The sequence below is a fragment of the Dama dama genome, chromosome 22 (assembly GCF_033118175.1).
Source record: "Dama dama isolate Ldn47 chromosome 22, ASM3311817v1, whole genome shotgun sequence".
Lineage (NCBI taxonomy): Eukaryota > Metazoa > Chordata > Mammalia > Artiodactyla > Cervidae > Dama > Dama dama.
The window spans coordinates 25,549,539-25,576,745 of record NC_083702.1 but is presented as its reverse complement, the minus strand read 5'-3'; the positions used below and the strand labels follow the sequence as shown (position 1 = coordinate 25,576,745).

General features: G+C 38.2%; 1 protein-coding gene across 8 annotated transcripts in view; it reads left to right on the top strand.

Annotated features, from left to right (window-relative positions):
* Positions 1–27,207, top strand: part of EPS8 (EGFR pathway substrate 8, signaling adaptor) — a 202,081-nt gene that overhangs the window by 153,203 nt on the left and 21,671 nt on the right. For all 8 annotated transcript variants that reach the window (XM_061125076.1, XM_061125073.1, XM_061125074.1 and 5 more), the window contains 6 exons: positions 62–136; positions 6,819–6,967; positions 9,964–10,147; positions 15,230–15,363; positions 18,568–18,667; positions 20,153–20,296. In XM_061125076.1, the coding sequence (XP_060981059.1) occupies positions 62–136; positions 6,819–6,967; positions 9,964–10,147; positions 15,230–15,363; positions 18,568–18,667; positions 20,153–20,296 (786 nt within the window). The remainder of the gene's footprint in view (positions 1–61; positions 137–6,818; positions 6,968–9,963; positions 10,148–15,229; positions 15,364–18,567; positions 18,668–20,152; positions 20,297–27,207) is intronic.

Here is a 27,207-nt window from a genome sequence, read left to right as displayed (position 1 = left end):
TGTCTGTCTTTGGCCTGATTACATTGTAGTAATGTATTTGCCTGCTTTTTTAATCTTACAGGCCAAATTGAAATCTCACATCCAGAATCCTAGTGCTGCAGATTTGGTTCATTTTTTATTTACTCCATTAAATATGGTAAGATTTTGTTAATTTCAGAAAGTAATTATTCTTAGTGTTTTTTCTGTTTCCCCACATATCTGTTTAGATTATCTAGACAGTTTTTCTTCATTGCCTTGCTTGGGTACTATTTCTTTTCACGTCTGTTGTAGACATTGATGATGTGAAATTTGAAAGCCTAAAAGAAGAACTAAAGAGCCTCTTGATGAAAGTGAAAGAGGAGAGTGAAAAAGTTGGCTTAAAGCTCAACATTCAGAAAACTAAGATCATGGCAGCTGGTCCCATCACTTCATGGCAAATAGATGGGAAAACAGTGGCTGACTTTATTTTTTGGGGCTCTAAAATCACTGCAGATGGTGATTGCAGTCTTGAAATTAAAAGACGGTTACTCCTTGGGAGGAAAGTTATGACCAACCTAGACAGCATATTAAAAAGCAGAGACATCACTTAGTCAACAAAGGTCCGTCTAGTCAAGGCTATGGTTTTTCCAGTGGTCATGTATGTATATGAGAGTTGGGCTATAAAAAAAGCTGAGCGCTGAAGAATTTGAGTGCTTTTGAACTGTGGTGTTGGAGAAGACTCTTGAGAGTCCCTTGGACTGCAAGGAGATCCAACCAGTCCATCCTAAAGGAGATCGGTCCTGAGTGTTCATTGGAATGACTGATGTTGAAGCTGAAACTCCAACACTTTGGCCACCTGATGTGAAGAGCTGACTCATTTGAAAAGACCCTGATGCTGGGAAAGATTGAGGGCAGGCAGAGAAGGGGAAAACAGAGGATGAGATGGTTGGAAGGCATCACCGACTCAATGGACATGAGTTTGGGTAAACTCTGGGAGTTGGTGATGGACAGGGAGGCCTAGCATGCTGCGGTTCATGGGTTCGCAAAGAATCAGACACGACTGAGCAACTGAACTGAAAAGAAACGTAGAAATTGCCTAGTCCAAACACTTAATTTATAGCTGAGGAAACTGATGTCTTTGACAGAACTAAGAAGATGAGAAAAAGGAAAGATTTATTGAATGCCTGTGTTTCAGTATATACTAGTAGACAGCATAAATGGCTTGAACGATATAGAAAGTTTTATTTCTCTCAAAACAGGCTAGACATGAGGAGTCCAATGCTGACAGATAGCTTTGCTCTATGAAGTTATCCAGAGATCCAGATTTCTTTCAGTGAGATGTTCTCCATCTCCTGAGCTGCATCTGATTCAATCACTTGTTTGTTCATTTATTTATTCAGCAAACATTAACTGAGAGCCTGCTTACATGCTTGGCATTATTGGTAGCTCATCAATAACAAAGCACATAATTTCTTTTTTTAACCTTTTTATGTTGTATTGGAATACAGCCAGTTAATAATGTTGTGATAGTTTCAAGTGGACAGCAAAGGGGCTCAGTCATACCCATGTGTGTGTCCACTCTCCCCCAAACTCCCCTCCCATCCAGGCTGCCACATACCATTGAGCAGGGTTCCCTGGGCTATACAGTATGTCCTTGTTGTTAAGCATTTTAAATATAGCAGTGTATACATGTCCATCCCAAACTACCTAACTATCCCTTCCTCCTTCTCTTCCCTCCTGGCAGCCATACATTCATTCTCTAAGTCTGTGAGTCTGTTTCTATTTTGTAAATAAGTTCATTTGTATCATTTCCTTTTAGATTCCACATTTAAGGGTTGTAATACAATATTTCTTCTTCTTTGACTTCACTCAGAATGATAGTCTGTAGGGCCATCCATGTTGTTGCAAATGGCATTATTTCATTCTTATTAATGGTTAGGTAATATTCCATTGTACCTCATCTTCTTTATCCATTCCTCTGTCAGTGGATGTTTAGGTTGCTTCCGTGTCTTGGCTGTTATAAACAGTGCTGCAATGAACATTGGGGTGCATGTATCCTTTCGGACCATGAACACATAAATTCTTATTGGAACTTAGGTGGTACTGTGGAGTGGCAGCCAGTAATCTGAAAAATGTGTAAATAATTCACTCAAAATAAACCTGTGTGGAAAAATACAGAGAAGGAGACAGGGAGTGCCATGTATGTGTGTGTGTGTGTGTGTGTGTGTGTGTGTTGTGAAGTATTACACTTTTTTGAATAGGGTTGTTTAAGGGAATGACTCACTGAAAAGGTATCATTTTAGGAAATGAAGTAAGGAATGAGTCATGTGGATTTCGGAAGGAAGAGACTTCCCAGGCAGAAAACAGCTAATGTTGATGCTCCGAGACGGTAACATGTAAATCCTGTTCTTGGGAGAAATAGGTATTGTCACTTGAATGAAATAAGAGGGAGCTCAACTAGAGGGAGCTGAGGTCAGCAAACAGGAGGACATATTCTATTGGTCTTCACAGATGATTGTGAAACCTTTGACGCTTTTGGAGGATTTTCAGCAGAAAAGGATTGCTTTGGCTGCAGTGTTTAGAAATTTGAGGGAGGAAGGGACTGAGGTGGCCCTGGAAATAATCCTGATGGGAGATTATGTAGTTGCCACCAAGTAACATTGGAGGTGGTGAGAAGTGTGATTCTTGTTATTAAACAGAAGCAACAGGAGTTGCTGGCAGATTGTAAGTGTTGTGTAGGAGTCCAAGACGTCTCCACAGTTCTGGCTTAAGACTGGAAGAATGGACTAATTATTAACTGAGATGGGGAAGACTGTGAGTAAAATGGGTTTTTGGCAGGAGGTAAGGAATTTTCTTTAGACAGTGTCAAAACTGAGCTATGTCCAGATGGAGAAATTTGAATTGGTAGTTGAATGTATGAATCTGGGGTTCAATGGAGAAATCAGGCTAGAGTTACAACTGTGAAGATCCTCTGCATACAAGGCCATGAAATTGGATGGTGCCACCAAGGAAATGATGATAAATAAAAAAGAAGAAGGGGTGATATAGCCTTAGGTAGTTTCAGTGATAAGAGAGTGAGAAGAATCAGCAAAAAAGTGAGAATAAGCAGGAAATCAGGAGAAGAAAAACAGGAGTGTCATGGTAGATATTCTAGAAGCCAAATGAAGAAAATGTTTGCAAGAGGAGGAATTGAGATACTCAAGCTAGGCATTTCTGATGTGGAAGCTGACTTACCTCCATGTCCTTGTAACAGTCATACAATGGCAAAGAAAAATAATTTTAAGAAGGTGACTGAGCTTAAACAGTTACTGGCATTATCCAAATGGTGTGAACTTACTCATATGGCCATGCCTAACACCAGAGGCATGGCATCTCCATTGGAGCAGCTATAAGTCCATCTAAAATGTAGGGACTTCTCTTTTTAGAAGTAAGAAGAGAGAATGGATACTAGGGGATAGTTAGCAGTCTTTGAAGACCCATACATGCCAGGTATAGTGATATGTTCATAACACAGGTTTTCCTGCAGAAAACTCCCCTTCTTGTATTTTTGTAAAAAGTATATTTTTATATAAGGTGTAATTTTTGAAGCTAACAAAATGGTGCATTGGGAACAGTCACTTTATGAAGAAGCTGGATATTTCCATGATTTTATCCAGCAAACGGTAATACCACTTGTGTCTTAGGCCAGGATCCAAGATACACATTTTCATCTTCTAGATTTTCCATACCCAGGTATGGTCTTTTCTTATACAATTAATGAAATAGGTACAGTAATATACTTTCCTTCCCATTTTCTCTTTCTTATATTTACTAATAGTGGGTTTTCCAAGCTAGCGTGTACCACTGTCTTATCCTCCTGGACAACTAAGAAAATTAGCTGAAATAATATTTGAGGGCTCAAAGAAAAGCGCTGAGATTTAAGAAAAGCATGGCAACAGAAAGCAGATGGAACAGTTGTTAGCTTTTCATACAGACAGGTCCCAAAAGAGACTGGGCTACAAATCACTCTTTTCTAAGATACAGTATAAGACCACACATTTGATGTCATTCCTCTTTTTGTGGGGAGGGCAAGTGAGGGAGTCCCGGCGAGAAGACAGAATCTCTTTCTTTTAAATACCTCTCTAGAAGGACAGTTTTCTGTTTGATGGAGTGGTTTTGAATGGTTCATCCTGTCAAAAGAGCGAATGATTGCTTTCTAGAATAACAATAGCAATAATGATAATTGTTAGTGATATGTGACTGCTCTGTGTGTTATTTCTGAGATCTTTTTTTAAAGGGTAAGAATGGTAACTATGAAGCAGATAAATTTCACTAATTTGATTTAGAGCATATGAAGACCGTGGGCACTGAGTTCTTCAATCTTTATAAAAAATGGAGCAAATTCAAGCATTTCTCATAGGTTTTGCCTGAATGTCAGAAAAAAATGAGAAAAAGAATCCAGGTAACAAAAAGGAATACACCTCATTCTTCTTTCCCCAAGGGTAACTAGACAAGACCTAAAGTAGAATAAGAAATGAATACTGCTTTACAAACATAGAAAAGTAAGTAACCTTATCAACATGAATTTCAGAACTGGGTGATAAGCAATTGGAAGATGAAAGTTCAAGGCTACATCAATAATTTATGAACGTGTCCCTATGTTGTTGCTATAAATAGAGCATCTGATTTCTACTTGCCTAGTTATTGTTGAATAATTCTTGCTTTTTAAGCACTTTTAAAAATTGGATCAAGGCTCTCCACATGCAAAGAAACTGATTCTAGCTCATTAACAAAATTTTTATTCTTTATTCTTCAACACGTTTGAAACTATCTTAGTTCGAGTGTTAGGAAGTATTGTTTAGAAAGCAGTTTTTGCCACCTCCTTTCATTCTGTTCACAGTCTTTCACAGATCGTAAGTAGGTATCTAGACATTACACAGAACAGAGCTACAAAATAATGGGACTGGTGTCTCTAACATACAAAAATTAGTCTTTGTAATCAGGCTATGCATCTGAAAACACTGATTTATTTTATATTTTCATTTCTCAAAAATGACTCCTTATTAACGGTCTCCCAAACATAACGCTTCAGTTGCTTCATCCAGTGTGCTGCCTACTAAGTCAGAGACATTTTATTTAGACAAGAGAAATGGATAGGTGCATTTATTCAGTGCCTGCTACCAGCCAGACAAAATTCTGTGGTTTTCAACCTTGTGAGTTACGATGTGTACAATAGATAGCTAGTGGGGAACTTGCTGTGTGGCGCAGGAAGCTCAGCCCAGAGCTCTGTGGTGACCTAGAGGGGTGGGATGGGTGGGAGGGAGGCTAGGAGGGAGGGGAGATATGTATACATGTTCACTTTGTTGTATAGCAGAAACTATCGTAACACTGTAAAGCAATTATACTCCAATTTAAACAAAGACATTTGATTAAACCGTAAGACTTGGTGGGTACCTCCCTCTGTCCTCAGCATGTCCATGCAAGCATACCCACAGCACATACATGTGCACACATGCCTACTTACATTCTTAAGAGGGGGCTTTGGCCCATGCCTTTCATTTACTTTCTTTTGTTCCCTTCCCTATTCCCACTGTTAAACCAAAGATTTTAGTGTTTCTTTACTTACTTACTTTCCCTCTTAGTCATTGCTACCTATTTATTAGAGGTTCTAGGGCTTGGAAGTTTAAACTTCCCTGTGCCAGGCTGTCATGGTAGGTTTTGTTCTCAAATAAGAGTCTGCCTACCTCCCTCATCCTTCATCTTTTCTTTCATGCATTCTCATTCATTCCCCTAACCTTGTGTCTTCTGCAGTTCAAAGTCAGATAAACTTTTGTCCATGTTCTCAAGGGAGGAGAGCTGAAAAATAAGGTCCATGTTACAGTGAAATGTGTGACTGATATGCATACTTGCGGTCCCCAGGGTGCATCAGAGTTATACTGTGGGGTTAGGAAGGGCTTCTCAGAAGAGGTGGGACCCGAGCAGAGTTCTAAAATGAAGAGGAAGGGCCTTCTGGGGGTGCTGGGAACCAGCATGTGCAGAGACGCAGACATAAAACAGCTTGGCAGGCTCAGCACACGAGGATGACTGGAGAGAAATTGACTCTTGGTCTGGCGCCGTTCAAAAAAAGATCCCTTTATTCTTGTGCCATATCTCCGGGAAGGTGAGATTTTTATAAAAGGGCTCTGGTTTCTGCTCTAGGAGATTACCATTCTTTAGCCAGGAAACAGCCCCTTAGAAGTAACATTGGAACAGATTTCAGACATCTACTTATCATCATTTTGCTTATCAGAAAGTTGCACCTGTTTATTCGCATTTGTTAATCATGAAGATATCTATTTTATATAGGGCATTCCCTTGAATTAAATTCTTGGAAGCAATACCGTAGATTCAGAAGACCATTTCTCTTTCTTCTCTCACCTTTCCCTCTGAATCCCTTTATTTTTGTATGTCTTTATAGGCACAGTCATAGACTGTTAACTCAAGCCTTGTTTCTCCCTAGCGTATTCATTTCAAGAACTATATTTCTCAAGTTTGGCATAATAGATTTTCCAGTAAAGACATATATATATATATATATATATTAAAAGGCAGCAATAGTTAAACCATCTGACTGAGATTTCTCTGGGTAACCATGAATATTTTCCAGGGAATGTACAGTCATGTGAAGCCAGTAGACAGATTCTGTGAAAACTGTTAAACTGTTAACTTTTCATTTTAAATTATTAGTCACCATTGGGCTGGGCAGGTTCATCTGGATCAAGATTTAATTGGAGTGTATAAAGACCACTTGTTTTTTTCATTTTTTTTTTAAATCTACACATTTTGAAAATGTACATATAATCATCATCTTCTTGCTAAAAAATGATTTGTTGCCACTTTAGGTGGTGCAGGCAACAGGAGGTCCTGAGCTGGCCGGTTCAGTGCTCAGCCCCCTGCTGATGAAGGACACCATCGATTTCTTAAATTACACGGTCAGTGCCGATGAGAGGCAGCTGTGGATGTCACTGGGAGACTCTTGGATGAAAACCAGGTAAACATACGTACGTGTTTAGCATCGAATACCTATAATAACTTTTTTAAAGCACAGCACAGCACATTTACTAGGGCTTCCCTGTTGGCTCAGATGGTAAAGAATCCGCCTGCCATGCGGGAGACCTGGGTTCGATCCCTGGCTTGGGAAGATGCCCCAGAGAAGCGAACGGCTACCCACTCCAGTGTTCTGGCCTGGAGAATTCCATGGACAGAGGAGCTTGGTGGGCTACAGTCCATGGGGTCGCAAAGAGTCAGACAGGACTGAATGACTAAGGACAGCACACCTATAATAACTTTTAAGTGTTGTTTGTTTAGTACACAAATCTAGTGAGCTATTTCATTAAAACCTTCTATGTTTGAAGGAGTAGATGTTGTAGATGAGAAGGCCTAAATTCTTAAAAAGCTGGAGGTCTAGTGGAGAAGTCAGAAGTGTAAGGTGATGAGTCCTAGGAGAAACTCATTAAAACTGTCACTTGGCAAGATGGAGCCGTCAGGAAGACTGTTTGGAGAGGAAAGCAGTTAGCTTTCAAAGAAGCCGTGTGTTTGTCATGTTCAGTCACGTCCGACTCTTCATGACCCCATGGACTGTGTAGCCCACCAGACTCCTCTGTCCATGCAATTCTCCAGGAAAGAGTACTAGAGTGGATTGTCATTCCCTTCTCCAGGGGATCTTCCATAGAAGGGCTGGCATTTAAAATCATCAGATGATAACACCAGTGATACATGTGTATAATCATATGTGTACATATAGTGTTTGCTAGGCACTCTACCATGCACTTTACATAGGTCCCTGTATTCTGCCTATTTTATAGGTGAGGAAACTAGGGCAAAGAGAGATTAAGTAATTTTCCCAAAGCCGAACAACTCATAAGTGGCAGAGCTAGGCTGCGAACCTAGGCAGTCTGGTCCTGGAGTAGATGTTCATAGTTGTTTTGCTTAGGTGCCTTTCAACAGGCTTAGTAGGATTTCCCCAGACATGTGTCAGGGAAAGGGCCTGTCCAGTTGAGAGAGTGGCGTGAGTGAAGGCATGAAGCAGGCAGTCAAGAGAATGGAATATGAGTGTGGAATTAGCTGGAGTATAGATCTGGGTTGTAGAGGATTGTGGAGAACAGGGGGTGGAAGATTGGTGGTGAATGAGGTTTACAGAGACAAGCAAGGCTGGTCTGAAGGCTCCCAGTGCCGTGCTAAGGAGAACCAGTAGCTCTGTGAATGGGAGTGTGACATGTACACAGCCACACCTTTCAAAGGTCAGTCTGGTCATTAAGTCTAGTAGTGACGTGGACAAAATCCACCCAAGGTACGAGGACCCTTGGGACAGTAATGCAACTGTAGAGGTTCCTTATTAATCAGCATTCCCTGAGACAAGAACTGTGGTGGTGGACGACATGGAAAAGAGGAGGGGATGATTTTACAATTATGTTTTGTCAGTAAGGTGACTGTGGAAAAGAAATCATCAACTGCAGGATTCGAGTTTGCTGGGCCAAGCAAGTTTCAAAAATATTTCTCATTTCATTACATGTGATTAAATAATGTCTTCTCTCCTCATTTATTCCAGTCTTTGTATTAATCTCCCTGCGTAGAGTAAATCATTCATATGATCACTTGGAAGTTTGTCTTCCTAAGGCTTTTAGGCTAGCCTAAAAGTAATGGACCAATTCATATCTTTTTCTCCTTTTTTCTATTGAAATATATCTAAACCCTTCCCACTTAGATTTTGGACTTTGGCAACTGCTTGTGTTGGAATATGCTTTACACGTGGAGTGGTTTACCAAGCAGAAGATTCTTAAAGAGCACTGCTGTTGCTGCTTTTATATTGAAAATATTATCTAAATTTATTTGTGCATATTATTATATATTAATATAGAATGTATTATATATTTCATACTATGTAAAAACTGGTTAAATAGATTTCTTAAATCTATTAGATTTATGTAGATTATGATTTTATGGTAAGCATAGGTAGAGATCTTTTCATTTTTTTCTGTAAACTTTATTCAGTTTATCAGACCTCATAGTACTAAAATAGTCTAGGCTTTTTAGTTTGTCTTGGGTTCTACCTCAAAATGAGAAAATTAATGACTACTAGGAAAACTACATCAAAAGGAACTCATATGGTTAGCTTTTCACTTGAGAAAATGGTCATTTCCTATTCTGATTATTTAGAGTATTAGGAAATGAATATGCTGACTTAAAAACTCATAAAGATAAAAAAAGAATCATAAAGGTACATAACAATCTGAATGATAGCTCACTTCATCATGGTAGAAATACAACCTGAAGAATTAAGTCATGTGTGAAACATAAACAACATATTTTAGCAGAATTTAATAATGTCTCTCCATTTAGTTGTTGTCGTTCATAAGTGATTAGAAGCTTGCAGGAATAAGTCTCAGAGTTATTAAGTAATGAATGGATCATGATTTTATTACAGATAGACCTCACTTGATTTTACTGATGAAAATCTAGCTGATCCATTTAATATATAAAATTGGTAATCTGCTTCATTTTAGGAGACTTCATAACTTAGAAAGTCATGAGCCTTAAGAATGTTGTCTGCTGTGTCTCCTTTGAAAAATATATATCAGAAAGTATCATGGTGATGGGAGGGGAATGAAGAAGATGAAGATCAGAAACTGCTTTAGATGCCTGGAGAACCTCATGCACTAAGTACTCATCACACTTCTAGCTTTGCATTCTTTCCTCAAATTGTCAAAGACCTATATTAAAAGTTGAGTTGATGGAGCATTAAGGCAATGTCGTAGAAGCAGATCATGAAGTAGAACTCGGCCTTCCTTTCATGTATCACCATCAAATATAAGCATAAACATGTAAGGTTCTCTATTTGGATGGAAAGAGGGCAGACTAGGTGTGAATTGTTTTTGTTGTTGTTTTCATTTTTGTGTGTGTGTGTGGCCAGCCTTACTGAAGGTCATTTTGAGCATAGAAGCATTTCTTAATTTAAGACTGTTCACCTGTCTTAATGTCCTCCCACAGAGCAGAGTGGCCAAAAGAACAGTTTATTCCACCATATGTCCCGCGGTTCCGCAGTGGTTGGGAGCCCCCGATGCTGAACTTCATGGGATCATCCGTGGAGCCAGATCTCTTTCAACTGAATGAGTCTGTGGCAAACGCAGCAGAACATCATCGCAAGCAAGAAACAAAGAGATTATCCACAGAGGTAGTCTTTCAGCATCATCTTTTTTCTTTTTTTTTTTAAACACATTTGTTTATTTTTGGCTGCACTGCATCTTTAATGCTTGTGCAGACTTTCTCTAGGGTGGTGAGCGGGGGCTGCCCTTCATTGCGTTACAGGGGCTTCTCATCGCGGTGGCTTCTCCTGTTGGGGAGCACCGGCTTCAGCAGTTGAGGCGGGAGGGTTCAGTAGTTGTGGTACAGGGGCTTAGTTGCCCTGCCGCATGTGGGATCTTCCCAGACCAGGGATGGAAGTGGTGTCCCCTGCCCTGGCAAGTGGGTGGATTCGCATCCACTGAGCCACCAGGGGTTTCCTTGGCATCATCTTTTGAGGGAGGTGCAGTCATTTGTGCATTCTCATGTAATTCTGATGGTGAGTTCTCACTTTATTGACCTGAAGATTGTCCTTGACTCACTGACTCGATGTCCTGCTGCTCTCAGATACCTCTCACCTCGTTGTCATGGTGACAGTTGCTCTGTTTCCCTGTGAAGCCTGAACCCAGCCGGTATCACCCCTCCCAGCCTGCTGGCTCTCCTCCCTGCCCTTCATGCCAGGGCTCTCGAGCCCTGATGATCCCGTCTTTTGGACTCTGTACTTTGTCTCCTTATCAGGGAAATGCCTTGCTGTGGCTGGGCTCATTTTTCCTATGTTCCTCTCCCATCATCAGACCCTCAAGACAGTCCCTTGGACCCAGGACCTCTAAGCCTATTCCAAGCTGCTCTTTCCTGAATGCCTCATTTCTTTCTTTATTTTATTTTTTGGCCTCATACTAAGCCTTCCCAAGTCCTATCAGCCTGGCTAGAAGGCCAGAGCTTCTGTTGGACTCAAGTCCTAGGTCCAAAGGATGACTTATACCACTATTACACCCTGAGGAGATCGTAAAATTTATTGTATCTTTTATGATCTTTGGCAGACTTTAGACTGTAATTTATTGGGAGAGTGGATCGAGGGATTCAAATTGGGTATGCTATCTCTTCACATTCCTTAAAAATGAGTTTTTCTATGACTCCTCTTGTAATGACAGAAAAAACAACACCATTTAAAGTGGAACCAAATCAAATAGCAGGATTGGAACCCAAGGAGTTAGACAAATGAGGTCTAGTTGGAAGGAGAAACACAAAATTCATGGCTAGATCCTCCTCGAAGTCCTGTTCATTTCCTTTGTTGAATTCCTTAATTTTCCCAGATCCCTGTGGGTATTTATAGTGTGGCAACTGTGATATAGAGGAATGAAATAGCAAATCAAAGTAAATCCTCACTTTTAGGGAGAAACATTTATATAAATTAAATTTCTTAAAATCAATTCTTTGGACAATAGCCATAGTGTTATAAAAGAGTGGTTAAATTCTGAAATTTTATAAATAAAGCAAAATTACTACTCTGAAAATAATCTTTTTCTACTCTGTTTTTCCTCTGGCTGCAGATAATGGTTGGGGTGAATTCTGTAACTGCCTTTCCCTCTAATTGCGTGATTAAAAAGATGACCTCACAGTTCTTGGCCCTGTTTAGCAGACATATGTCCCTAGCTGTATTTTATAGTTCAGACCTCATCACAATGAATTTTCCCTCCTTGTAAAGGGTAACTTTTCTGGAGGAAAAAAAATGTAATCAGTCATGAAATTATGATACACTTGCTGTTGCTATAGTTACAGCTGAGTACTTTCAAATCATAGAAATTTTTTGCTTACAGTCCTCAGATCTTAAAGAAGAAAATTTATCCATTTAGTAATGTATGCCTCAGAAATTCACTTTTGTGAGTTCTCTTTCATTTTGTGCATTTAAAGAGAGAGTAATATGTCCTGGCTTCCAGTGTAAAAGTTTGTCTACTCTCAGTGAATAAGTATCTTTAAAAGAATTATTGAGAATTCTTCCTTGTAATGAGTTATCATTTTCCCATTGTAAACTATTTTCCATTTTATGGCTTGAGCACTTATTCAGACATTTGAAAAAAAAGGAACTGAAAAGCACCTGCTAGTAGTTCTTGGGGATTTTATGCCTTAAGATTTTGTTGGAAAAGAGGCTGAAGTAATGGTGATTTAACAATGCATAAAATGCAATCATCCCCAGAAGAGAGATTGTATTATACTTTAGTGCAACTATAGTAGAGGCACTCAGGACAAGACTTGGGTGATTCAGGATCTGGTGATTTTGTTTTGAATTGAAAGGCATAGGTGATGAGGAGTGGCAAACATGGGTGGTGATACTCAGCTTCTTTCCTTCCTCAAAACCAGCAGCCGCCTGATCTACGTTGTGTAGTCATCACAGTTAGTGACTTGTCATCATTTCTCTCCTCCCTGCTAATAGTCCCAGTTCTTCTCAGAACCAATGATTTCACACTGTCTGACCACAACTGTCATGCTCAGAGCCAGGGAGAAGGGGTGGGTGGTTCTTGTTTCTTCAACTCTCCCCTTTATAATAGCGTTTAATAAAAATGGCCTGATCATCTACGGCCAGTGCTCGCTCCTACGGAAATGATAAACTGAATTAAATTAAGCCATTTGTTCTTTATTTTATTTTTTACTTACGGTTTCGTAGAAGTGTATTGACAAATAAAAATACGAGCTTTTTAAAGTCTATATCATTGTGATTTGATGTAGGTATACAATGTGAAAGGATTCCCTGCCCTCCATCTAGTTAGTTAACACACCCATCACCTCTCATATTTATCTGTTGTGGAGAACATTTCTGTTCTACTCTTAGCAAGTTTTAATTATATAATACAATGTTATCCATTGTAGTCCCCACGTTTTACATTAGATCTTCAGACCTTGTTTATTTATGGCTGAAGGTCTGTACCCTTTTACCCACCTCTCCCTATTTCTCCCATCCCCCAACCCTGGCCACCACTTTTTTTATTCTCTGTTTCTATGAATTTGATTTTTTTCTTTTTTACACACCACATATATCAAGTGGTGTTTGTCTTTCTCTGCCTGGCTTATTTCATTTAGCATAATGTCTTCAAGGTTTATCCATGTTGTCACAAATGGCAGGATTCTTCCTTTACATGACCAAATAATAGTCCATTGTATATTCACACATACCGCATGTTCCTTATCTACTCATCTGTAATGGACTCATAGGTTCTTTCCATATCTTGGTTATTATGAATAATGCTGCAGTGAATTTTGAGGTTCAGAATTCTCTTTGAATTCCTAATTTCATCTTCTTCAAGATTATACTCAGTAGTGGGACTGCTGAATCATATGAAAGTTCTATTTCAGTTTTTTGAGAAACTTTCATAACTGTTTTCCATACTGGCTGTACCAATTTTCATTCCCACTAACAGTGCACAAGGGTTCCCGTTTCTCCACATCCTTACCAATGCTTGTTATCCCTTGCCTTTTTGACAATAGCTGTTATCAGGTGTGACATGATATCTCAGTGTGGTTTTGATTTCCTTTTCCAGGATGATTAGTGATGTTGAACACCTTTACATAATATACCTGTTGACCATTTGTATGTCTTTGGAGAAATGTCTGTCCAGTTCCTCTGCCCATTTCCTAATTGGATTATTTGCTTTTTGCTATTGAGTTAAGTTCTTTATATATTTTGGATATTAACCCTTTCTCAGATACATGATCAGATACATGATTTGTCCCATCTCATAAATTGCCTTTTCACTCTGCTGATGGTTTAAGCTATGGTATTCAAATGGTAAAGATTGTTTATCTGTATTTGTATGTTAAGTGAAACATCCTGATAAATATTCCACAGGAGTTACATGAAATGGGCATTTTGACATCAGCAGTAGTCCATTGGAGACATCTTCACCTCATCTGTCGGTGGATGAACTTAGCCCTATGCCTACCAACTTAGTCACTAGAATTAACTATAGTAAAGATGCATTCAAAACTTTTTGGAAACATTCCCAGTTTCAAATATTTTGTCCCAGTGAACCCATAAACAATTAAAATAGCCAAGGAATTCTGATGCTTTAGGTTCTATTGTACAGGTCCCGTGTGCATGCATGTGTGCTGAGTCACTTCGGTCATGTTTGTCTCTTTGAGACCCTATGGACTATAGGCTGCAGGTGGGCGGGCAGGTTCTTTACCACTAGTGCCACCTGGGAATAGCTGTCACAGTTCATTTTATATAAGGAAACAGTACAAGTATCCTTAGATGAGCTTTTTTGTTTGCTTTTGTGGGGGGCACATATCTTTAAAGCTGTGCTGCTTAATGGCACCCATATGCAATGGTTCTCCCTTTTAGTAGCCCAGTAGGCTCATGTCCGCATTGTGTTAATGCAAAAGGAAATGACTTCAGCATTTTCTTATCCTGTACTATTGGCTGTCAAGATCAATGTTTTTCTGTTAACAGTAAATCTGATAGTAGTGCTGCCATTTTTAAAAAAAACATAGTGTCCATGTACATTTAAAAACAAGAATACAGAGTAGTATACTTTTAATGTGTAGAGTTCAGATGATTTTCTTGCAGTAGTATTTCCTTTGGTAGAGTGTTAAAGGTGTGTTTCTTAAACATATGAAGCAAAGATTAAGAGTTTTATTATTGTTGGTTTTCAACCAGTTTTATTTTATACAAGCTGTTAAAGTCTGCCTAATACCGAAATCACCTATTATTGAAATTTCAGAGTAAAGAAGTCTTCCCAGGTGGCTCAGTGGTAAAGAATCCTCCTGCCAATGCAGGAGATACAGAGATGTGGATTTGATCCCTAGGTGGGGAAGATCCCCTGGAATAAGAAATGGCAACCCACTCCAGTATTCTTGCCTGGAAAATTCCGTGGGCAGAGGAGCCTGGCAGGCTACAGTCCATGGGGTCACAAAGAGTCAGACACTACTGAGCCACGCACACACAGGAAAGAATTTCTTGTTTTTATACCTGGTTATTTCCAGAATTAAGATTTAGTCTTTGCACTGATTACCTTTTTTTTATTATAGGTAGGTTTTTGCCAAAAATGTATCACCCTCCCGTTTCATAATACATTAACATGTAATGGTCAATCACTTGAAAATGAAACTGATCACAGTGTAGATGGTTCTTGTTAACTGATGCCAGTGCTCATTCAAATAGTTTTTGTGATTTTTTAATCTTCCCTGCTTTGTCTTTCAGCACTCCAGTGCATCAGAGTATCCTTCAGCTGATGGGTACACGGCATTCAGTAACATTTATGGAAGAGGGCCCCATTCGGACCAAGGGGAGGCTGCTGTTGCTTTTAAGTCAACTCCTCTTCGCCACGTAGATAGGTAACTTTTCATGGGCCTCATTTGGAGAGCTGTAGATGATTATCTCTGGTTTGACACAGATAGGGGTGCCAGTGTCTGCATTGTTCACTACTTCTTTAAACTTCCCATCTAGTAATTATCTGTTAAAATTTCAGCTGTTCCTTTGTAGAGCTGGCTTTGGTGAGCAAGGTCTCCAGTCTATAATTCTAATAGCGCAAATGCCATTGGATGACTTTCCATGTTTTAAAAGATGCTTCTGACAGAATCTGTGAATTAAGAAAAGTTGTTTTGAAACTCTCTAGTGTATACCAGATGGTCTCTAAGACTCTTTCCAGCTCTGTAACTTTTAAAGGAAATAATTTCTATCTTTGTCTCTCCCAGCAAAAACAAACAAACCGTCCTTTAGATAGAAGTATTTAAACTAAATATAAACTGAATATTTAAATAGAATCAATGCCTTATTTACCATTTCATTCTGTATTTCATTTTTACTTTTCAGTTTCATATTTCATTTATTTTCCCATATTTCCTCTCTCAAAAAAATCAATATAGACAAAAATGGAGAATTAAGATGGGAAAGAAACAAAGTAAATTGAAATAGGTTCACTTTTTCAATCTTGTTTCCAGTGTAAACTGCATGTGAGGTTTATATGGAGATAACCCATATACATAAGAGAAAGGAAAAGGTGAAATGTTGATAACAAAGGTATAGGAGAATGATCATTCAGATGAAGTGGGGTAGAGAGCTGGCCCCAGTACTTTCCTGTCTCAAAGCATCTCTTACTATGAGTGTTAGACACTCTTAATTTCAGTATATATTTTTCCTTAATAGAATCTAGAGAAGGTGGGGTTTAAAAATTTTTTTTTGTCAGGAGTGATAACAGAGGTAACACTTGAGTAAAATGAGATGTGGAAATTATACAGTTATTATTCTAAGGGCACTAGTAACATATTAAATTGAGTACAAAGAAAAGTCAGCAATGAGTAATACATTTTGAAAATGTCAACGTATGAAAGAAGTTTTAATTATAGATTCAATTTTTAGTAGATACAGGTGAAAATCAGTTTTGAAGTTTAAAAATTATTTCATTGAAATTCTTCTTGAGTAACTTGTTCCTCAGCCTAGTATTTTGTTTTTCCTTTTTTTTTTCCTCTGTCTTAGCTGTCATTATTTTATTATTTCAGATTAGTGAAGGAAATTCCATGAAGGGATATTCAAGTATAGAGACCTTAAGACTGTCAATATTTCGCCAGAGAAAGAATTTTTTAAAGGAGTAAATTGAATATTTCAATTATCTTCAGGGGTCCAGTCTCTCAGCTGGGCGTATTATAACAGAAGCTGAATAGTTAATAGACACCTGGATCTTTGATGTTGCTAAGAAAATTTGTCATCATTCTTGCAAAAACTATTTGAAATTTTTTTGGTTTGAAATGTAATACAGAGGTTTGGGTTTTTTTTTTTTTTTTTTTTAATTATTATTCATCTTAAACTCTTACTACATGCCAGAAATGCAGTAAATACCATGTGAAGTATCTTCACTCTTCAGTGAAATTATAGTGTCATTTAGGGAAAGCACTTTTTGGATTTAGAGCCCTCACCTTTGAGGGATTGTAGTTTGCTGCTATTCAAAAGCAATTCATGGCTTTTTTTAGAAGTCTCATATCATTACCTTCTCTGTGTCTGCTCTATGTCAGGTGTGTATTTCTATATGCAGACTCTATATCAGGTGTGTATCTATTACTCCATGTCAGAAACAGAGACCATACCTTTTGATACATTCTAGATCTCTTAAGAAGCATTGGTACATCTAAAAATTTGCCAAGTGTGGTTTTCAGATTGATGACTATGGTCAGTGTCTTACCCATGTTTAATCTATAGAGGGCAAGAAACTATAAACCACGAAGATGTAAATTCTAAAGCACTTTGTAAGTGCATGCTGGCAGTTACTTCTAAGATGTACAAAATAGCAAAGACTGTCCTGCACGCCCCACTGTGACTCAGTATTCTAGATGATCTAGGCGGGCAACAAGTTGAATGGCCACTTCCCAGGGGAAGAATGACCAAGCATCTTTAGTTCCTTCCTGCTTTTTCTCTTACAGAGATATATGAGGAAACGTGGGAATGTAAATAGAGGAGAAGATTAGGGAGTAAAATTAATTTTAAATAAATTTATTATTTCATTATTGCAATGAAAATATTAGTATATTGTTTATATGTCTGATTTTATTATATAAAAGCATTTTAAAAGTACATTGTTAAATCTGTTAATTGTCATTTAATGATCAAAGGACGTGTTTGGTTTTCATGTTCTTGATAGTTGGGGAGTTTGGGATGGACATGTATGCACTGCTATATTTAAAACAGATAACCAACAGGAACCTACTGTATAGCACGTGGAACTCAGCTCAATGCTATGTGGCAGCCTGGATGGATGGGAGAGGAGTTTGAGGGAGAATGGATACATGTATATTTATGTCTTGAATCCATTTGCTGTTCACCTAAAACTATGTATATAACGTTGTTCATGTTCTTTATATAACATTGTCAATTGGCTGTACCCCAATACAAAATAAAGTTTTTTTTAAAATATACCTATTCTTACTCTTATAGTAAGTTTATAGTAAATTAATTAACAAATTAAGTAATGCTATTTGTCTTGTACTTAATCCATACCTTCCTTTGCAATTTAGATAACCAGACAAAGATTTCCTAAAAGTTATCACCTAGTCATAATGTTTTCATAGTTATTTGGTTAATGAATTGAAGTCATTGCTTGAATCAGTGAAATCAACATATAATTTAAATTACCACAATTGGAAATTATCATCAGTCTCTTTTAATTTTATGACACATGGTAACATTGATCATTATCCTGGCCCTTTCATGGTAGAAATGCTGGTTTACAAAACAATATCCAGTATTTTGGATATTGGATTTAATGGGCAAAGAATTCAAAGATTTGCATTCTAGATTTGGCTTTGCACTAACTAGCTTTGTGATTTTGCATTATTTATTTTTACCCTGGCCGTAGTTTGTTCATTTTGATGGTAAAATCGCCAAAGTTTCTTTTAGTTCTTGTATTCTAGAAGGTATAATAAAATAACTATTATCTAAATAACTTGTCCAAATGGTTTCTGGTAGAAATTGGCTTGCCTTAGCATTTTACTTCTGTTTTTCTTAGGAAAAGCTAGCGGGGTAATCATGTTTTTTCTTTCTTTTTGTAGAAACTATGATCTACAACCCAAGAAATATGCCAAATCCAAGTATGACTTTGTGGCAAGGAACAACAGTGAGCTCTCTGTTCAAAAGGATGATATCTTAGAGGTAATAGAATTTTACCTTTTTATACTCTTAATAAAGTAAACTTATTGTTTTCCTTTTCTGGTGTATATCTAAACCTTCCTCAAAGAAATGCTGAGGTCAAGAAATTATTCTTTGGTGTATTTTACCTTTCCAAGGATACAGCATATTATAGATACCTGTGTCTGCTTAGGAAGGGATATCTGATTTGTCTCTTTTGTGTTTGTTTTGTGGGGAATGTGGTTGGATTTCTTGGCTTACTTTGGCCTCTTCCCTCTTCTGGCCTTTATTTTTTCTGGAATCAAGGCTGATTATCACTTCAGATGTAGATGCACCATAATTTTTGCTTTTGTTTTAATTGGAATGTAATTGCTTTACAGTGTTAGTTTCTGTTGTACAACAAAGTGAGTCAGCTGTATGTGAATCAGCTATATGTGTGTGTGTGTATATGTCTCCTCCCTCTTAAGCCTACCGCCTACCACCCCATCTGACCCCGCTAGGTCATCACGAGCACCAAGCTGAACTCCCGGTGTGTGTGAGCTTCCCCCTGGTTATCTGTTTTATGCATGATGGTGTGTATATGTCAATGCTACTCCCTCAGTTTGCCCTACCCTCCCCTTCCACACTGTGTCCACATGCCCATTCTCTACATCTGCATCTCCATTCCTGCCCTGCAAATAAGTTCATTAGTGTCATCCTTCTAGATTCCATATATATGCATTAATATATGATATTTTTTGTCTTTCTGACTTATTTCACTGTTAGACAGACCCTAAGTTCATCTGCATCATTTTAAATTACCCAATTTCCTTCCTCCTTATGGCCAAGTAATATCCTATTGTATATATGTACCACATATTCTTTATCCATTCATCTCTCAATGGACATTTAGGTTGCTTCTGTATCCTGGCTATTGTTAATGCTGCTGCAATGAACACTGGGTTGCATGCATCTTTTTGAATTATGGTTTTCTCAGGGTATATGCCCAGTAGTGGGACACCATCTTATTTTAATAAGAGAAAACATTTCCTCCTTCCTATTTTAGTACCCTTGCACAAATGTTCCCAGCAGTGAGTGTGCTAATGGTTTTGGGAATAATCCACCATGACCAAAATCCCTTTCTTTAGTTATAACTGAGACGTCATCTTTTTAAATATATAATGTGGCCAGGTCATAATAGTTATTGTAAAAAAAAAATGTTTTTGATATATTTCCTGTCTGTTCTAATGGTGGAAACAATAGACCTTTTCCAAGTGACTCATCTTAAACACTTCTGATACCACAAATAGTTAAACATTCTTGGGAAGTAATATGGACCTGGGGGTGGAATGGTACCATACCTGTTCTATATTAGTCATTGTAATTCTTTGTGTAATTCCTGAGAATCACTTAACCCACAGTATGTTGGGGTTGAGTCAGTGTATTAGAAGTCTAAGAATAAAGATTGAACTTCCTTCATAGATTAGTTTGGTACAGAAATGACATCTTTATTTTCTTGCATGATGACAGATCCTTGATGATAGGAAGCAATGGTGGAAAGTTCGAAATGCAAGTGGAGACTCTGGATTTGTGCCAAATAACATTTTGGATATCGTGAGACCTCCAGAGTCTGGATTAGGACGTGCTGATCCACCTTACATGCATACCATACAGGTAATGACGATTTTTGAGCAAAAATTTAACTTTTTCAAATTGTTAGATTCATTGCCCCTCAACAGAACTTAAATACTTTTTATGTACTAGTCATTTTGAGACTTCATTGATTGTATAATTTATACCTTTCTTTTCCCTAGGTAGCTGGGACAGTGGCTAGGGACATAAGGAAGAATTGTACATATATTTTCTGATTTACTTCTTCAGACAATTGCTTAAGGTCTTTATCTCAGTGACTGTTTCTCTGAATACTGTGTTTTTCTACCATATAATATTTTTGACATTTGGAGAAATATTGGTTTGCCCAAAAGGTTCATTCGGGTTTTTCCTTAAGATGTTACAGAAAAACTCGAGCAAACTTTTTGGCCAACCCGGTAGTATTTCTGCCTCTTCACTCTTACCCAGAGCCCCCCTGTCCAAGGGTCCTGATAGAGGATGACACTGAGACAGTGGTTGGAGTGTCTACCAGCTCATTTTCCCCAGACTTTGCCCTCATCCTCTGAATAGACTGATTATAGTCTGTTTGCTTTCAACTTTCCAACTATCGCATCCTAATCCCTTTTAAAAAACTACCTTCACATGGCAGACCCTCCACCCAATTTTTAGCGCCATTATCTTTCTTCACATTTGGTAATCATGTGAGACTTGGGCCAGCACCGTGTGCTTTGAAATCCGTGACCTGATCTCTAGAGTCAGACCTGTCAGCAGAGATGGAATGGACCGACTGTCCCACACTTAGCCTTTGAACCCGCGGTGACTACCTTCCCATGGCCCCGGGAAAATTCTTTTCATTTTCAGAATCTTGAGCAAAAGGTCACATCTGACTGCATAATAGTGTCACAGATTTGAGTGGAAGCTGAAACTATGTAGAATATGCAGTGAAATAGTAAAATTCCATGCCTAGGCTTAGTAAAACACAGGTTGTCCAAGCCTAGAACTATGGTCATGTGCTGTTACCATCATTCTGTGAGGACTTCTGGCTTCACACAACATTCAAGCCCAGTACGCATCCCACAGTTATCTGGAGAGACATTTGACCTTACTGGAATTCCAGAATCAAGCAAACATTTAAAATAAAGAATTGATGTACAATTTATGTATCTTGATAACTTAAAGTGATGGCAGTGGGAATCCTGTTTGCTGTGCTTATGTTTGGGCTGGCCTGCTATGCTTATGTATCATGTACTTATTTTATGTTCATCATTTGTCATTAGCTCTTGATGCCAAAGAAGGAGTTTGAGTTATTCAAGGTATGGTCTACTCTGTTTCCCATGAAGTGAATTTTCTAATCGAGTCTTAATACTTTTTTCTTTCCTAAGTTCTTACTTTTCTGATTTTGTGATGTGATTATCTGACCAAAATCAGGCTTCTATTTGGTTTGTAAATATCAATTCTTTGTGTTCTTTCCTATAGAGGTTTTGACTGAATGCCTTAAACAGTGTTAGAGTGTATGCCTAAACCAGTGATGGAGTGTATACCCTTTGAGCTGTAGCAGCTGTTTTTGTTTTTTAAACTGTTTTGTTTGTCTTGGGGTAGAGCTGATTAACAATGTTGGGATAGTTTCAGGTGGACAGCCATACGTATACATGCGTCCATTCTCTCCCAAGCTCCTCTCCCATCCAGCCTGCCACATAACATTGAACAGAGTTCCCTGTGCTATACAGGAGGCCCTTGTTGGTTATCCACTTTGAATATAGCAGTGTGTACATGTTATAAGCACTGTTTTTAATATTTAACTCATGGTAAACAACAAGAAGCACTATTCACAAAGGATATCCTGAGTTGCTGTATGTGAACAGAAGCCCAGATTTTATATCTAAAATGTTAGAAACACTTTGCCAAATGTGTTTTTATTTGTGTGATTTGTTGCTAGGAACGGCAAACTCCCGTAAAATAAGACACCTGAAACTTGCAAACACAAACGTGAATTCTAAGTATTTTTGCCCACTTGAGATTTCCTGGGGAGTTTAACCTCTCTTACCCTTCCCTGTTTACTGTTCAGTCTTGTCTTTTTCTTCAGTTCAGATTCCTGGCTTGGGCCATAAGTTGACTTTCTGTTTAAAGGTTGCTTCTGTCTAAACCTGAACCCAAACTATTAATACATATCATAGGTAGAGTACTTTCTGAGAACATAAAATCTATTTCTCCTTCCTTGAACAGAGCCTCAGCTGATATTTTTTTGTCAACTTTGGCAAAACCAAGAAATTTTTTAAGTGCTCATGGGTTTCAGAAGTTTGCTTGGCTACTTTATGTAAATAGAAACTTGTAGGGATTGCTTGTTTGGGCTGTTTTCCTTTTAAATTTTTCAACACTATCTGACTGTTGAAATTTTCTGGATATAGCTCTGAATGTGGCAAAGTACATAGGAATGTGGATAGAAGCTGTGTGTGTGTGTGCGCTTAGCTTGGAAGCACCACTTTTAAAAGGTATTAAAAGCAATCTATTTTTTTTTTAACACCCCCTGAAAACTTTGGTCTGATCCCAGCAAAACCACCGGAATCTTGTAAAATTTTAATAAGCAAGCTTGAAAATCTGCTATCTGGCATAAATATGACTCTGAAAGAATTCCTATTCTCAAAGAACTTGTAACACACTCAGAGAAAAGTGACTAGATAGAGTAAAAAAGAAAAGAAAAACAGCCTGAGAAATATTTGCCAGTTATTTTGTCTCTACAAGTGTTACCAGATACTTTCAAGTATCTAAATAAAAATTATGCAGCTGTTTTTAGAATGACAATAAATAAAGATACCACCATATTACTGGTTACAGTAATCCTAACACCCTAATCTGATAGAACTCCACTGGATTACAGACATATCAAAAGTGGATTCTGTGTCTTATTCATCTTTCATTCTTTCACCCTGCAAATATTTATTGAGTGCCAGCATCTCACACTTGATGAAGAGAAAGACAAAAATCCTAGCACTGAGCAGATCCTCTATAAAAGCCTGCCGCCCAGAATCAAATCTCCAGGCCATCTCCCCTGGCTTTGCCCCTACTTTGTGTATCAGGAGCAGTGACCCTGTCTCTGCTCAGAAGTGACTGACAACTTTTCTCCCTGTCTCGTCCATCCAATGATACCAAAATTTTACAGAAATTTAAAGAAACTTCTTATGAAGACATTCTAAATCTCTGTACCACAGAAAGATGCTCAGGCTATCTGCCATGTCCATTAAAGACCTCACAAATACTAGGATATTTAATTTATACATCAACCTTGTGAAGTAGGCACATTTTATGTATCAGGAAATTTAAGTACATAGAAGAAACTTGCCCACAATTACACAGCTGCATGAAGCAGGATGGGGCCCTGGGACTCTAGAATCATAACCCATGCTCTGATATACTTGACTGACATGGGAAATTAGTGCTTACAAAAGACTGATACCCTGTTTTGCATAGACATAGAGTGTTCACTGTGAAAGCTTAAAGTGTTCATCACTTAGTCATGTCTCACTCTGCAACCTCATGGACAGTAGCCCACCAGGTTCCTCTGTCCATGGAATTCTCCAGGCAAGAATACTGGAGTGGGTAGCCTTTCCCTTCTCCAGGGTGTCTTCCTAACTCAGGGATCAAATCTGAGTCTCCTGCATTGGCAGGCGAAGTCTTTACCCCTGAGTCACCTGGGAAGCCCATGCAGCATCTACAAGGCACTGAATTTTTAAAAGGCACAGTGTTAGGACTGTTATTCTCATATGCTTATATTGTAAATAAGTATATATAGTGGGCTGGCCCAAATGTTTGTCCAGGTTTTCTATATAATGCTCCTGAAAAGCCCAAACAAATTTTTGGGGCAATCAATAACTAGTGGCAGTTGCTAGAGGAGGGGCATGAGAACAGCCATTGCCTGTGGTTCACACACTTTTGGGTAGAGATTGTCTGCTGTTGGCAGGGAGGCTTGTACCTGGCACCAGTCTGAAATAGGTGTTGAGTTGCCACCTGATGTCCCCACGAGTCCAGGCTGCTTAAGATCCTCACATTTGGAGTGAATTTTAACAGCTCTCTGTAAAGACAGCTGTTCCCAGCGAAAGTGTTTCCCCCCATGGCTTCAGCAAAGCTTTAAAATTAAAGGGAAGGGAGGTAATAAAGAATTTATGAAAGATAAAGGACATTAAAGAAAAAGTTGGATGAAACCACTGGGGAAAAGAAGTAAATGTTCCTGAGAGATGATGGAGAAATGAACATAAATGACCTACCTTTTGATTAAAAGACTGTCATCGAGCATTCCAGGCCTCTGGCTTACTTTCGCTGGGCAACACATGGACCTCCAGGATGCTTCCTTCCCTCCTGGCGTCTACTTGCCACATCAAGTTTCCTCTAGGTCTGCTGACTTGACTTCCTGACATCTCACACTTGGACTGTTTGTCTACCAGAATCACCCTTTTGCCGACATAGGTTTTTTAAAATCATGCTGTATATTATAGCTCTATTTTTTAAATTTATTTTTAATTGAAGGATAATTGCTTTACAGAATTTCGTTGTTTTCTGTCAAACCTCAACATGAATCAGCCATAGGTATACATATGTCCCCTCTTTCTTGAACCTCCCTCCCATTTCCCTCCCCATCCCACCCCCCTAGGTTGATACAGAGCCCCTGTTTGAATTCTGTGAGACATACAGCAAATTCCCATTGGCTCTCTATTTTACATATGGTAATGTAAGTTTCCACATTACTCTGTCCATACACGTCACCCTCTCCTCATCTATCCCCGTGTCCATAAGTCTGATCTCCATGACATAGGTTTTCATGTTGAATGCCAAGTCTGAAACCAACCCCTGCCCTTCTATTATTTCCAGTATCCTCAGAGGCTTGACTGAAGAACTCTTATTTATTATTAATTGTTAAGTCTCTGCTTATTATTATTTTAGATATGCTACCCTACCAAGATGCATGTAATTTTGAATGTCTGGTCATTATAGTCCAGTAAGTTCAACAGAAAGTTTTCTTGTCTGCTCTGTTGCAGAGTAAGAGATGTTGTATTATGGAAACAGCTCCAGTCTAGGTCCTGGTCGATGAGGATTCTAGTCCTGGCTCTGCCCCTGAGTAGCTGTATGACCTTAAAGAAAGCATCTCCTCAGGGTATATGCCGAGTAGTGGTATTGTTGGGTCATATGATAGTTTTATTTCTAGTTTTTAAAGGAATCGCCATATTATTCTCCACAGTGGCTGTATCAATTTACATTCCCACCAACAAAGCAAGAGGGTTCCCCTCTCTCCACATCCTCTCCAGCATTTACTGTTTATAGATTTTTTAAACGATGGCCATTCTAATCCGTGTGAGGTGATATCTCATGGTAGTTTTGATTGGCATTTCTCTAATGATAAGCGATGTTGAGTGTCTTTTCGTGTATTTATTTGCCTGTATGTCTTCTTTGGGTGAACTCCGGGAGTTGGTGATGTGCAGGGAGGCCTGGCGTGCTGCAGTTCATGGGGTCGCAAAGAGTCGGACACGACTGAGCGACTGAACTGAACTGAGCTGATGTCTTCTTTGGAGACATGTCTGTTTATGTCTTCTGCCCGTTTTTTTTTTATTGGATTGTTTGTCTTTCTGATACTGAGCACCATGAGCTACTCATATATTATTTTTCTGTGCTCCAGTTTGCTGAGTTGTGAAATGGAAGGGGCCAAGTTTCATGATCTGAGAATCCAGTCTAGATATAAAATTCTTTTATATTCTATACATGTTTAAGTAGCCCTAAATTAAAAGTGGAGATGTTTTCTCCAGGTGAATACTAAACCAGTGTGCTACTAATTTCAGCTCCTCTTATGAATGCTCTGTTTTTCAGGCTCAATCCTGATATTCAGATACTGCTGGACAGAGAGGAAAAGTTTACTAAAGCTGTCTTTATATTCATTCCAGCAGACCAACTTCCTAATAATATTCAGTTCTTAAAATTTTTTTTGAAGTTAATCTTAGAACACTCTATTCATCTATTAAGTAGAGGCATGGTCTTTAGACTGGGATGGTGGATAGTCTTAGATACTTTTATTCTGCTTCATGCATGAAAATTTTTCCAAATATTTCTTGCAGTAATTTGAATAATACCTACTCTCTTTCTCTCTTTCCATGTATGTATAAATTCCTGCCCAACATACATGTGTACAAAATTATAAAATTTTGTTTAAGTGCTTTCAAGTTCAACTTGCTAAAAAACACACCATGATATATATGTATTTCCTTTTGTAAAGCAACTTATAAGAAGAATTAGTCTTACATGTAATGAACTGTAATTGTATTCTTCATGAACTATAAGATGAACCCTTACCTTAGTATTTTAAAACACAATACTTGGATACACAAATAGTCACTGAAATATTCCACACTGTTTATACTATAATGTGAGTCTATATAATTTGTTTTATATGACTAGATAGTGGTGGAAATTAATTATATATTTACAGGCTCTTTCTCTGGTTGATTTGTGGGCAGGTAATTTTACTGTCAAAAGCTAATTATCTCACACTCTCTGATATTTGATGTGAAGTATAATTGATATTATTTTCCATCTCCTATGTTAAATTTTCTCATTTGACGTGATTTGCTCCATTTTCCTAACAGCAATTACTTGGCGAGCTGTCAGAGGTAACCCACGTTTATTCCCTCAAGGCACTTCTTTTTTGATGTAATTTTTTGGATTCAATCTCTGGACTTAACACCCTCCAAATGTTCCAGCTGTGCCTAGTTTTTACTGTAGAATGCCAAAGAGACTAAATTTAGAAGGGGAAAAATGTGTAGATCCATTTTTAAGAACAGTTCAATTTTAATGGCTTTGTTGGGCTTGCTTGCATAATTTCCCCTCTGAAGCAATATCTTGCATGAATCAAGAACTTATTGACAAATCTCTTTCTTTAATCCTTGAGAATTTCTACTTAGCTTTAGTTGCTACAGAAAAGTGACTCACTGGACTTC